General features: G+C 33.5%; 2 protein-coding genes across 4 annotated transcripts; one reads left to right on the forward strand and one right to left on the reverse strand.

Moving 5' to 3' along the window:
- Nucleotides 1-3,232: 3,232 nt before the first annotated feature.
- Nucleotides 3,233-11,808, forward strand: LOC144853931 (RAB6A-GEF complex partner protein 2-like). 3 transcript variants are annotated; one of them, XM_078711798.1, is made up of 9 exons: nucleotides 3,233-3,340; nucleotides 4,121-4,245; nucleotides 4,804-4,979; nucleotides 5,427-5,510; nucleotides 6,388-6,537; nucleotides 7,308-7,448; nucleotides 9,110-9,237; nucleotides 9,740-9,917; nucleotides 10,766-11,808. In XM_078711798.1, the coding sequence occupies exons 2-9, from the start codon at nucleotides 4,148-4,150 to the stop codon at nucleotides 10,987-10,989; spliced, it is 1,179 nt and encodes a 392-aa protein (XP_078567924.1). In that variant the 5' UTR covers nucleotides 3,233-3,340; nucleotides 4,121-4,147; the 3' UTR covers nucleotides 10,990-11,808. The 3 variants fall into 3 exon arrangements, with proteins under 3 accessions (XP_078567924.1, XP_078567926.1, XP_078567925.1); XM_078711800.1 differs by having other exon boundaries at nucleotides 4,804-4,952; XM_078711799.1 differs by having other exon boundaries at nucleotides 3,233-3,336.
- A 771-nt stretch (nucleotides 11,809-12,579) lies between these two features.
- On the reverse strand, nucleotides 12,580-14,113 carry LOC144854901 (alpha-ketoglutarate dehydrogenase component 4-like). Its single transcript, XM_078712917.1, has 4 exons — nucleotides 13,995-14,113; nucleotides 13,582-13,636; nucleotides 13,309-13,463; nucleotides 12,580-13,111 (listed from the first exon to the last, which is right to left on the reverse strand). The coding sequence occupies exons 1-4, from the start codon at nucleotides 14,028-14,030 to the stop codon at nucleotides 13,091-13,093; spliced, it is 267 nt and encodes an 88-aa protein (XP_078569043.1). The 5' UTR covers nucleotides 14,031-14,113; the 3' UTR covers nucleotides 12,580-13,090.
- Nucleotides 14,114-14,272: the final 159 nt, after the last annotated feature.

Raw genomic sequence — 14,272 nt, forward strand, 5'->3', positions numbered from 1 at the left:
GAGCACAGTGATAATAAATAGGATTTAGTTTAACACTGTGCGCTACTATACCCATTTTGGTTGTTCTTGAGCACAGTGATAATAAATAGGATTTAGTTTAACACTGTGCGCTACACTATACCCATTTTGGTTGTAGTTAAGCATAATGATAATAAATAGGATTTAGTTTAGCACTGTGCTTATAACACAAGAATCTCCTGTTCTTCAATTTGCATTCAAAACACAGTATCGGAAGTACAGGGTTAAAAGGTTAAACTGGGCGACGCCATTTCACAGCATGGAGCAGCGCCCCCTCCAAACTAGGAAGTCAATTACTCGACCCCGCTAGAGTATTAGCAGATCCCCTCTATGATTTTGACTTTCTAATTTGATGCGGGCGCCCTACTCCTCAGTCAATTACTCTACCCCCCCCCCCCCCCCCTAGAGTATTAGCAGAACCCCTCTATGATTTTGACTTTCTAATTTGATGCGGGCGCCCTACTCCATGGCTCACAATGGCGCCACCCATAGCTCTATTCTATCCCACAATGCCTTTCGAAATTGTTACGCGCTTCGGACGAACAGGAGATTCTTGTGTTATAAGTTCTTTGACTATACCCATTTTGGCAATACTTGAGCACAGTTAAAATAAATTGGAAAATAACATACTCTCCGGATCAGTGGTCATGAGATGGTATTTCAAATCCACGCGTCGTCGTTGGTCAAATTATTTATTTCTTTGTGTTGCGTCGTGTTGGGAACCTGACTTTGTATATAAGTTATTTTGTTTGCAGCGTCCAGAAAGGGTTTTCCAGATAGGTATATACAAAAAAGAACATGCATATGGATTTTTAGGGAAATCGATATATCGGTGACGTCATACAAGCTTATAATCTTATTCTTAGTTATATTTATCTTCATGGGCAAAATTTATTAAACAACACGCCCTCAGTGTCGCTATCTGCAATTTGCCATGAGTTTTATGGTGTTTGCTTACATAAACATCTACAGCTTCATGTTTTTATAGCCTTGTCAGTTTTGTTGTTAAAGACTAAAATATGTACGCGCATGTATGTGTATTATGTATGTACATAATATGAATATACGCCTACAATGACTGTTTTTTCGACAACTTTATTTGAGCGTTAAATTACGTTTACATTGTAACTAAGATAATTGAAATAAACAATTAAAGTTACCTAGATACAGTGCGTAATCAATAATCATCTCCTTCAATTCACTACACTATTTAACAATTAGCAATAATAGAATATTTATTTAAAAACGGTAATTTGTTTATGTTTTCGTGAACTCAAATGTGATGATTTAGAAGATGACACAGGCCGTAGCACGTTAGGTATATAATTTATATATATGGCTCTGGGTCACGGAACAAGCGACCGCCCTCAATATGTTTCTAATATGAGAACTTTTACTGTAGTGACGTTAGTAAAATATAGGCTGTGCACTTTAATAGGCCTGTAGTTTAATCCGCATAATTCACATAGCCCATGTGTTGTTGACGTTTCTCAATAACAGGCAAGTTGCACTATTACAGGCTTAGTAAGGCCTTCGGCCAACTCAGAAAGCACCGAGTTTGACCTGTACTCGACCAAAGATATGCTTTATATCTACTATACGTAGGCCTATAGGCTAAAGTATTCACTCAATTCAACCATACGCTGGATTGTGCAAATTCTTACCGAACATCATAAGACATAACGTGAAACAAAATTTAAGCCATTTGCATGTTATATATTGTGCGATACCCTGTACTTGAGCAAAGTGAGTTTAGCATGCACTGTGCGCTATTATTATACCCATTGTGGTTGTACTTAGGCCTAAGCACAGTGATAAATAGGATTTAGTTTAGCACTGTGCGCTCAGACTATACCCATTTTGGTTGTAGTTGAGCTCAGTGATAATCTATATATAAATTATAAATTATGGTTAATTCTGACATAGGCGAGCACAATGGAAAAACTTCGGGACAAATATCCGTCTTGGATACCTACCTTATCTATTTCAGATGTACCGCGAAACGTAGATTTGATAACATTAGTTTCCACTATTACGATATTGTTCCATATTTCTATCTTAGGAAGATATTATAAAGGGTTTTGAAACAAAATTTCTGATTTCATCGGTAGATTTTCAACTTGTGCGCGATAGAAGTAATTTCCGGGTTCACGGTGAGTCCATGGGTTCACCTTGCAACTTCCTGGTTTCAACTAAGTTGGCCGTTGGTGGCGATTGCCATTTTTGTTTTTTGTTTATTTTCGGACCGCCCGTGTGAAGGTGCACTGCAAAATAAAAATTATACCGAAAATGAATAAAGATCAAATTAAATATATGTCATAAAAGCATCCGAGTATATTGTGGGGAATACTGTAGTATATAAATGTACATAGGAAGAACTGATGATAAGACCTTTTGTTTAAAATCGAGTTAAACCCCGACAGCCGAGTTATTGAGTAAGCTGGCAGAAATAACTGTGGGCTATCTGTCTCCCGTTAGGACCCTGAGATAGTTCATTATCATTCTCTACACGAGCGACCCTTTTAGTAAATAGAATTTAGTTTAACACTGTGGCTAACTATGCCAATTTTGGCAGTACTTAAGCACAGTGATAAATAGTAAGTATGATTTAGTTTACCACTTTGTGGAACGATTCGGCCCGGTACTATTCGGCCCGGGATGATTCGGCCCTGAGACGATTCGGCACACTTTATTTATCTGCTTTGATATATGCATTTTATAAGCATAAATAAGTTTTTTATCCCCAAACTTTATTTTCAGAGAGACTATGAGGTAGTAATACTATGGATAAAGATGCAAAAAAGAAAACATTTTAAAAACCTTGTCGAAAATGTTTAGCCATGCGCGAATCATGGAGGTATAAAATTACCTCCATGCGCGAATGATACAACAAGTTGGCCGCTTGGCGAATGCACGAAATACAAATAATAAATACAAAGTTTTCGAAGTAATAAATTGAATAGAAAATTACGTATTTTAATAATTTATTTATTAAAATATATCAACATTGCCAATATCAATAAAAAAAAATACTAAAAAAAAAATTTGATAAATACAACATTTTTTTGTGGTCCACAAAAAATGTATATAAATTTGGTCTAAAGTGAGACGTTTCGGCCCACAAAGTTGGACGTTTCGGCCCAATAGTGGTCCGAATCGTCCCACCAAAAGTGGGCCGAATCGTCCCCTATAGATAATACTGTAGTATCTTTTTCCCCCTGAGTCCCTGACAGACGTACTCTGTAGGCCTAGGCCTAGATGGCGAACGACAAAGTCAGTGGTTTTTATTTAAAGTTTACACAAGATTAAGGAGCTAATGTAGGTTCGTATTCACCCCTTAAAATTATTCAAAATTGATTAAATTTAAATCCCAAAATCAAAGGCAACTTTGCTATCGCAGCCAGGCAGGATTAGGCCTAGCCTAGGCCTAGGCTAGGCTACTCAGGCCGGCCCCTAGCCCAGGCCTTCAGAGGAACAATGAAATGTTATGACTTTATTTGGTCGTTTCGGCCTGTGTAAAGAGTTCGTGTGCAATTGACAAATATATTTGTTTAATGGTATTATATGCTTGTTTGTTATTTCCATTGATTGATGTGATTATTATTTTATTATGAAAGAATATCAAATAGCCTACCCTCCCTAGGCCTACTAGGCCTATTTGTTTTGTTGTAAATATATTTATTTAAATTAGGCCCCTCCCTACCCTAGCCTAGTAATAATAGTAGTAGATTGGTTGGGACTACAAACTAGGCAGGCCGGGTGGCCTAGTTAAGTTATAGCCTAGGCCTAGCCTATAATGTTATGCACAATTTGAACGATTTTCAAGAATTTATTTTTTTTTATTTATTTGCTTATGCATTATATGACTCCTGTGCATTGGTGCATCATTTGTCTGATGTGGGGGATACCTTATGAAGCAATGACGCAAAAAGTGACTAACCTTTCGGTGAAGCATTGTGACCATGTTGTCAATAATTATTTATAAATGATGCATCCATGACGCACTACCTCTCCTGGGGGTTGTATAGTGGGTCATACAAATTGACAAGTGCAATACTATATTATTATAATTATATGGGTTCTGTGCCTATTTTCTCTTCAGATCTTAACCCTTTAAATTGAAGTAACTATGATTGATGTACATGCTTGCCTGGTTCGTGGTTCCGTATTCTTAGCAGGAGAGACTATAGAATGTATAATAACATTCTCAAACAAAGGACAGTCGAGGTAACCTTTTAATAATCATTGATTATTTGGGTCTTTTACATGCATGAAGTACTAATATAAATTAGTACACTTTAAGGGCTCAATCCAAAAGAAGCCCAGATCGTCATCACATGATTTAAAACTTGTCTAAATTAAGAAATCCATTCCACACCCAAAATGTATTTTAGTTCTTTCAAATTTTGCCTTTGGTACCCAACAAGGTGTCCCCTTAAAAGGAACTAATTGTACAGTAGTAGTAAATAAATAAAAGTAAAACATAACTGCCCTGTTCAAAATATGTGTTAATAGTTCTTTTTTCCTTTTTTTTTATTTAAGGCAAGTCAAGATATGACATTCTAATTTCCAATAAAATAATAAAAGGAATCTGTATCTATCTGTATCTGTAGGCCTATAGGAAAGTGTCCCCTTAATATATAGGGGTGACCCTTCATTTTCCCAAATGAAGGGTTCTAATTATTTAATCACAATGGTTACATTTGACTTAATCTTATATCATACTTATAGACTAGACCCAGGATTCTAAATATTCAATTTTAATCAGATTAATATTTTTAACAGGAATGAGACACTTGCCTGGGCAAGTGCCCAGGTCCACTGCCAGTGTAGTGTAAGTGACTCAAAGGTGAAGCTTCCCACACCCAAAAGCATTCAACAAGATGCCACTGGTTTCCCTATAGACAGTGTTACCAGCTTCACACCAAACAGGGGTGAGATGGATCTATGTTTGCACCATGGTATTCTGTTTTCTGTTTATTACTGCATGCTTTCCTTTATCTTACGCCAAGCATGCTTTCCCCTAGACTGGGAGGAATTGTTATCAGAAGTTTTAGGAGATTTATATACAGTTACAGTTAATTATATATTGTATCTAAATCCCCAGAATAGAATTATAGAGAGACACTTTTTTGTTTTTTTCTTTTTTTTTCATCTATCTTTCTCACTATATTTTTATTCATATTATTTGCTTAAATTCTCTCACTCTCCGGCAGTATAGATGTTTATAAAACACATTGAGCTGAATATAAACAATCCAGATATAAATAAAATCCCACTAAGATTTGTAGTAATTTTCAACCAAAATACCTGTAAATAATACTAAAAAAAAATATTGCAAACCTTATTTGACATTAATTATGTATACTATATGTAAATAAGAAAAGAATATTGCATTTGTTTTCAAGGAGAAAAGGGTATCTGTGTTGTGTCCACTACACCAAAGATCCTGGTCTGTGACCTGATGTTGGCCCCAGGGGAAAGTAAAACATGCAAGTATAATCTCTACATAATACAGTACTATATCACTATTTCTTACACTTACAGCCGTACACCTGCCAACTCTCACGCATAATGCGTGAGTCTCGCGCATGAGGGCTGATTTTTTTATGCTTCACGCATACGTGCCTATTTCTCACATATCCTTAAAAAAATATTCAGAAAAACATTATTTTGAAATTAACTTGCCTATTTTAAGGGAAAAATAGCCTAGGACTACACTTTATTTAATTAATTGAGCATAATTAGCCTAGGCCTATGTTTATTTTAATGTTATGGTTGAGGTAGTACAGGAAAGCCAAACTCAATTTGGCGAAAAATTAAACATAGAGGTTGTATTTCGCGATTATTTTGAGTTATTATAACATAGAGGGTGCTATAAACAATTTTAATTTGTCTCACGCATTGGCCACTGAAAAAGTTGGCAGGTATACATAAGAATATCCAACACAGGTTCTAGGCAATAAGTCTTCTTGGCTTTGTATCAAGTGCGCACTTATAGGAATCCAGTGCATCTTTAGGAAGTAGTAAGGGTGTCCGTTAAGCCTCTGTTGTTAATCACTGCATCAGGCTAACAACTCATTAACTCTGTTATTATGGAAACCATAAGAGTAGCTCTTTGTCCCAATGAGATGAAAACTAAACAGCACAGCATCATTAACAACTTACCATAAAAAGTAAAAACACTTTAAAATACCCAATATAATTTGGTTGACATTTGACAGTACTGGTCAAGATGTGGGTATTGTATTATGGATAGCTTCAGTGTCCAGGGGCTGACCGAAGTAACATTATAATATCACACAAGTTTAGTATATTGTAATAAGAAGCTGTCAAACATTTTTCTATAATTCTTTTCTTTGTTTTCAGATAAATATTATGAAACAATCCCCCAAGATGCTCCACCCTCATACAAAGGCCAGTCAGTCAAATATTCTTATAAGGTTGCCATAGGAACTCAACGTGTTAGCTCTCCAACAAGACTTCTCCGTGTCCCGTTCAGAGTTCTTGTATTATATGGTGAGTTGAATTCTCTTTTCAAAGATAAGATCAATGGTACATTTTAAGCACCTGAGCTCATCTGTAATTGTTTTAAACAGCTCTCTTCTCTTTGTTTGATTATATACCATAATATAATATGATAATTAACACAACATTTTATTTCTTGTAGTTATTTATGAATTAAGAGACGTTTACTATACAACTTTAAAATAAAATTTTATGACAAAAAAGATCGACGTTTCGGAACCATCATGGAACCATTCTCAAGAACAAATGAGTACAATTAACAAAGTACAAAGCACCAAAGGGTGACAGGAAATATTATAAGCAATTACAATAACAAAGACTGAAAAGCCTAAAAAGATAAGCTCCTCTTCTCGTTAATTGTTAAATAATTTTGCTTTGATTGCGTCATTTTGTTATCCATAACATTTCATTAATTAAACAATCAAATTTAGATTTGCACTTAAACAATACTTTGAAACAATTGACTAGTCAATTGTTTCAAAGTATTGTCTAAGTACAAATCTAAATATGTTCTTGGGAATGTTTCCATGATGGTTCCGAAATGTCGATCTTTTTTGTCATTAAATTTTATTTTAAAAATTAAACTTTTGTTACAGGAAACAAAGAAGAGGCCTTTCATCCACCTGTTTGAGTTACTGTATAATTTCAGCCATGTAAACTTCATTTGAACAACACTTTAACACTTGAAATCACAAGTATAAATGTAGCTTTAATGTACTCGATGTATCAACCCTGTCAAAAATTTTATTTTCACATGATAGGTCTGGGTGATACCTTCTTTATGGATCCTGACGATGATTATGATACTGATAACCCGTTCTTGGAGGGTGAACGGAAACCAAATTCACTTCTTGATCAAGCTGTACAGGTTTTGACCACAATTACTTCCAGAAAAAGTGCAAGTAAGCTTTTAATGATTGCTCTATGAAATGAACTGTTAAGTACTGCTTATTTTAATGAATTGTGTATAGTACTGGCTGTTATATCTATACTTGTACCACACTTTTTCTTACCTTTAGTAAAGTTAAGAGGCAATGAGTTTTTTAACTTGTAAGGTGCCTTTTCTCTCATGTGTGTGTGTTTGTCAAATTTGTTTTTGAATGAGTTTACACTCTTGCTATTGACAACCAATTCTGGCAGTGAGTTCCACTTTTATTTATTTTTTTTATTACGTTTAGTTGAGTTCCATCTAGGTTTCTTTAAATTGAAAGTTGAGCCTCGATTGATATTTGAACCAACTTCAGATGCTAATTTAAAAAAGGAGTGGCGATCTATATTTTGGAAACCGTTCAAAAACGTAAAAACTTCAATGAGGTCTCCACCTTCTCTTCTTTCGTGTAAAGTTGGTAGACCAAACTTGTACCACAAACACCTAGCCTAGGGTAGGTTTAGGTTATTAATGCAGGGTAATATTAAGAGTATTTGCTAGGGTAGGTTTAGGTTATTAATGCAGGGTAATATTAAGAGTATTTGAGGGTTATGTACAAATATAATTAAGAGTGAGGTTGATTATTTAGGGGTTATGTTAACAGACTTCTTAAGTGTATTTAGGGTTTATTAGGAACAATGTGGTACTACTGTATTACAGTACTTTACTACATATCATATACCAAGTCTATAAAAGTACAATGTTCATGTTCAGTTTTCTGAATCAGCAAAATGTTAACGTCTAAACCTATGTCAGCTCGTCAACATTCAAAAACCCCTCACCTTCAAAACATACCACATTAGACTTTTATAATAATAATAACAAAATAAATGCAAAAAATAGCATATTATGTGAAATACACAACATATCACTGTTTTATAAGAAAATAGCATAAATTGAATTAGCAACAATAGGTTCTTTTAATGTTCTAATGAGCAGATATTAGGGAGGTTTCGCAACCTTATGAATACGATAACGAAAACGGATACGTCACACATCTGTGAAACTTTTGAGCTGATCCCCATTTCATATTCGTAAAGCGTATTCGTGTTGACGAATATCACCAGTCATATTCGTAACTACAAACGAGTATAGTTTTTGATCTATTTTGCACATTTTGCATTTGAATCAGGAATGATTCATGATTATAATATAATTATAGATTTATTGAAAGTAATTTACTAAAGTAATTTACTAAAATGGCAGGTCAATTTTGATAAATAACAGTTTTTAAAGTCTTAGGCAGCCAAGCAACACGTACTTGGGTTTCGCTCATATTTACCGCAGTCATATTTTGGACGGCGCCCTCAATGTTTCGTTGCCATGCGAAACAGATTTTTACTGGCTTAATACGAAAACGAATACGTGTGCGTGACGTATCCGTTTTCGTTATCATATTCGTAAGATTGCGAAACCTCTCTACAGAAATTAATAACTACAAACAGCACACTTTACTAGGTGTACAGGCTATTCAATTTTATGTATACAATTATATATTTTGGTCCTCGGGTATAGGCAGTTCCATTTTACAAAGTCAACATTGATTTAATAACGAGATTTAATTAAATGTATAGTATAATTATTTAATTAGGAATAATGTATTGTTTATTATACCGATTGTGATCTTTTTTATAGATACTTACAATATAACAAATTCACGTGGTACAGTTGCTCGTTTTTGTATCTTCAAATCTGCCTACAAGCTTGGTGAGGACATCATAGCAACTTTTGACTTCAGTAATTGTCCTGTGCCTTGTATTCAGGTAATTACCAAACTATAAGTATAAAGTGACTGATAAAAACATAGATTAAAAACAGAATGCTAATCTACTAAAAGCCTCCAAACCTAACATCTAGTTTGACTAGAAAAAGTTGAATATAATGTTTTTGCAACTTTATCTTGGACATCTTTACCTGTGTCCAAATATGGTAGTGATATGCTTAAATATGGTAGTGATATGACATCATCATGTCCATATATGGGCACATCACATTTTGTTGATGGTGTAGACAGAGCTTCACTATTAAGTTAAATTCAATTAGAAACAGTTATTGTTAGAAAGTTAGAAAGTTAAATTACCTTCAATTAAATTAATTATATATGACCCTCGGTTAAAACTAACCAAGACAATAAACCTGAAAGATTTGACTAAATCCAGTGCAAATGAGGCATAATACTACATTTCATTTTATTCATTAGCAGTCTGTCTTTAACGGTGTTATGAACAAAAGGTTTTATTCAATTTCTTGTGTTATATTTATCAGTATTCTGTGACACTGCAGAGTGAGGAACTGATCACAGAAGAGTGCAGACGAAGGCCTAACCAGGGTGTTTGTATCAGCTCCTACAGCAAACACCAAGAGTTTAGCGTTCATGTCAGTAAATCACACATGATTCTACCCATACCACTACATATTACACCAAGTTTTATCACTGATATTGGTAAGAGAAGACTCAATATATTTGTCATGATTCTCAATAACTTTGTGCTTTGAGACCGTTTAGTGGATTTAAATGCGCAATATACAGACTGATGATAAACATTATATAATTTACAATCTTTTCTGTTCTATACAACTGTATATCAACTTGTATTATTGTCCTCATTAAAGTATCTTTTTTGATAACCCCAAGCCTTTAAGAATAAACTTTAAAATCATTTTAGAAATTCTATACACTAATTTGTTATATACAGTAGTACTTGATTTGATCTTTTATTGTTTATGTTCTTTCATTTTTGTTTGTCCTGTTTATTGTAAATTATGTTTAAAGTAAAAACAAGTAGTTACCATTAAAATTACTTTAATGTGACAATATATTGTTATATTTTCACCGTAGCTTATTTTATTGGCACTAAGTATAGTTTTGGCAATTCCAGTATACTGAATAGTTCAAGATGTATTGTCCCCATGAACAAATTATTTCTTAAATATAACATTTTTTGTTGAATATGCCATTTTAATGTTACATAATAGTTATCCATGTTGACCCAAAATTGGATCAAAAAAACATTTTTGTACCTGAAAAAATGGTAATTTAAAGCAAACAATAGTCAAATTGGCTGCCAGCCAGTGGGTTTTTGGTTAAATTTAACCATTTATTTTGTCATAAATAAAAACACTTTAAAACATTTTTTTTTCTATGGAAGTGATTAACTTTATTAAAACTACAAAATAACCTATTTAAAGTCGGATTTAATTAATCTTCATTTTTTATGTTTTTGGGGGACAATACATCTTTATCCCTGTCAATTGAATGTTGATAAGAATGTGTTTTTTCCTATTATATAGTATGCTTGAAATGGCGGCTTCGATTTGAATTTGTTACTTCAAAAGAACCACTGCCAGAACAGGTGATTCCCGCTGATCAATCCGAGAGTGCTACGTGGCAAGGTCCGCAGAATATCGGCGTCGAGACTATGGTTTGGAATCTACCGATAAAAATTATGCCGACGAACCCACTGCATGCTACAAGTGTGTCATTGCTAAGAGCTGTGACTACAATGTCTGTATGAACTCTGTTAATGAATTATTAGTATTGTATATGATTGTATAATCCCATGTTGAAGTATAATCCCACCCCTAACTTAGGCAAAGTACGGACACAATGATTGGCCAATGCCTTCCAAGTATATATCTTTATATCATTTTCCATTATTCAACAAACCAATGCCGTTTTCCATTCCATGATACGAAGCAAGTGTGAATGTACAGTAGCACCATTTCTCATGTAAATTGTATATACTGTAAAAGTTATAATCACTTGCCATATATGTCACTTATTAGCCTTTGAGATGAAATAAAATGAATGCTGTATACTGCTACAGTGAATTCCATCCATGTTTATTGCAAACTTATGCAAAGCATTTTCCATTAGAAAAATGTATTCATGCGAATCAAAAGCATTGACTATTGCACATATAATATGTTAAAGAACTTGGTACATTATTCGCAAAGAGTAGGGGATCATCGGTGTGCTGATCTGGTAGGCGCTGCACTGCTGGCTGCCGTGGGTCCGTGGAGGGCCTAATCCGAGTTTCCTCAGTTTGAGGACAAATGTAAAATACAGTACCTTAATACTGCGACGTGAAAAAACGTGCAGGAAATCGGAACTCTTGAATGTTAGATTTTCGCTAATGGAAAACAGGCTTTAGTAATAATGGGTTTGTTCCCGCTATTTACTTTTATTATTATTTGTTTATTTCAACACTTTTGTATTAATAGTATTTTATTATTCTGTATTGATAGTATACAGTACTTCTGAGTATTTGACAAACAATGAGTAGTAGAATAATATAACTATGATATTTTATAATAAAATAATAATAAAATAGTGCTTTTGATCTTTATTGGATTTCATTATTATAGTTTAACAAGGCCATATACATGGCTGCAGTCGCGTGCGCAAATTTGAGTTAGAGTTTACCGATCGACATAGTGAGCTATAGAGTCGCATTGCACGCAACTAAAAATGAAACTAATATATTTTCTAGGCCTGGAGAGCTAAGAAACATAAGAAGAAAATTTGCTTTTTTATTGGATACTGTTCATACAATTATTTTGGTTTTACTATTTAACCTGCCATATAAAACTAAAAATCATCAATCTTGGCTAGAAAGTTTTGTAATTATAGGAATGCAACATATAATAATTATATAATTATTTAATCCATGGTTGTAGTAAAAAAAATAGCTTTTAAATTTTTAATGTTAGCAACACCAGTACCACAATAGGTATTTAGATTATTGTTCTTGTTTACTTTAAACCTATAAAAACAACCAACAAACCACCTACAAGCAGACAGAAACAAAACTAAATATTGCATTATAAAGCTTTTATTGGTTTAATCTTATTGTTAGAAGTAACATTGAGTTGATTTGTGTTTACTGGTATAATGTTTATGAACTTCTGTAGTACAACAACACTGACATCTGCACAGCGGTTGCATATAAGTGACACCATTAATTCTATCAAATTAAAAGTTCACACAGACACTCCTTATACTCCTACCTATTTACATCACAAAGTATCTTTCTAATGTGTTGGTTACTTTGAACTTTTGATTCAGAAGTTTATTTCAAACAATTCATATTTTCTAATTGTAAAATTATTTACAGTACAATGCCATCTTTCTTCTGTTTTTAACAAAACATAATATTAACACATTAAATATACTAATAAAGTAACAGTGTTTAGAATAAATTTTAAAATAACTAGTAACAATATAGTTTTTGTTTAAATAAAATTCAGCAATATAAAGTATAAAATGATTAATTTGAACATCATATGTTCATATATAATTTTGTATATATTATTAGGAACAATATAATTTGTTTAAGGTAAAGGGTCAGAAAAGATAATAACATATTTCAGAATAACATAAAATAATTACTGTACTTATAAAATATTTTACTAGCGTTTAAAAATTCTCTCATTCTTGCTATAAACACCTTTTTATGATATCCAGTAAACTCTAGTCACAACAAAAACTGTCACAAATACAATGCGTTCAAACAATCTTTTCAACAGCCAATTAATATGCACTATAATATGAATAATTTACAGGGGTAACAACTTTCAACTGCTATATATATAATTGCAAAAAGAAGCACGTTCTCATAAATCTGGTCCACCTCTCTGGAAAAAATAAAAATAATACGAGGGTTATTTAAAAGCCAATATTATTATTCATCACAATTAGCCATAAAACAGTAATTAATAAATTTACTGCAACTTTCACAAACTTGAAAACTGTCTCAAAATCAAACTTTCTGAAAACTATCTACAAAATGTTAAGAGAGGGGTATTGAGAACCATTCACATAGGCTGCTTACCATTATATATTCCATTTCATTAACATCAATTTCCGCTCTCCTAAATTTAAATGGTAGTTGACTAAGGTCTATAACTGGCCCCCTTGGTTTACTGCTTGCTGTACTCGGTTTATTTGTCGTTAAATTTGAGGCAACTGCAACTGGTTTTTGAGCACCTACAGTACAAAGAGAATAGCAATAACAAGTTATTAACTTAATTTAAGATATACAATCATTGGCATTGATGTTCAATCCTTTGCGTTTGTGTAGCAATGCATATCACAGTTTACTTACTAATAAGATTCTTGCCAGACCTGAATTTTATCATGGGTATGTGCGGTTTGAGTTTCTGAAAGATAATTAAAAATAATAATTAGCCTAATTAATAGTAATAAAATATATTTAAATAACTTTCTTCGCATGGTATTCTGCAGAGAGGGTTGGTCTCCCTGTTTGCTGGTCTAGCTAGGCTAGGTGAGGCCCATGCTAACATATTTACTACTAAGCCTGCTATAATCTAGGCCAGGTCTTATAGCCCTCTCTAGAGGCCTAGGCCTAGTAGGAGAGCCTAGACAGACTGCCTAGTAGTAGGCCTAGCCTAGCTAGTAGAGAGGCTCTAGCCTAGTAGGCTTAGGTTTGGTTAGTTAGGCTTAATCCAGAATTTTTATTCAGTACTTGGATGTAACATTTAAAAATTATAAACTTACAGCGATTATTCTTCCCGTAGAAGACATTATATTCATTGATTTTAATCTGAGGTTGACCGGTATTTTCAGTAATACTTTTTGGTATTTTAATTTTTGGAGCGCCCTCTCTCCCCCAATCATGTAATTTTTCTGTACTTTTTTCCCGATGGTTTGTGTGCTGTGTGTGTTGGCAACGCGTGGAACATGAATTTTGGCAGGACAATGTCATCACCCATCTCACACAAGAATTAAACATTCAAAAATGAAATGAAAGTAAAACAGTAGAATTAGTAGAACCT

This window comes from Antedon bifida, chromosome 10 (assembly GCF_963402885.1).
Source record: "Antedon bifida chromosome 10, ecAntBifi1.1, whole genome shotgun sequence".
Taxonomy (NCBI): domain Eukaryota; kingdom Metazoa; phylum Echinodermata; class Crinoidea; order Comatulida; family Antedonidae; genus Antedon; species Antedon bifida.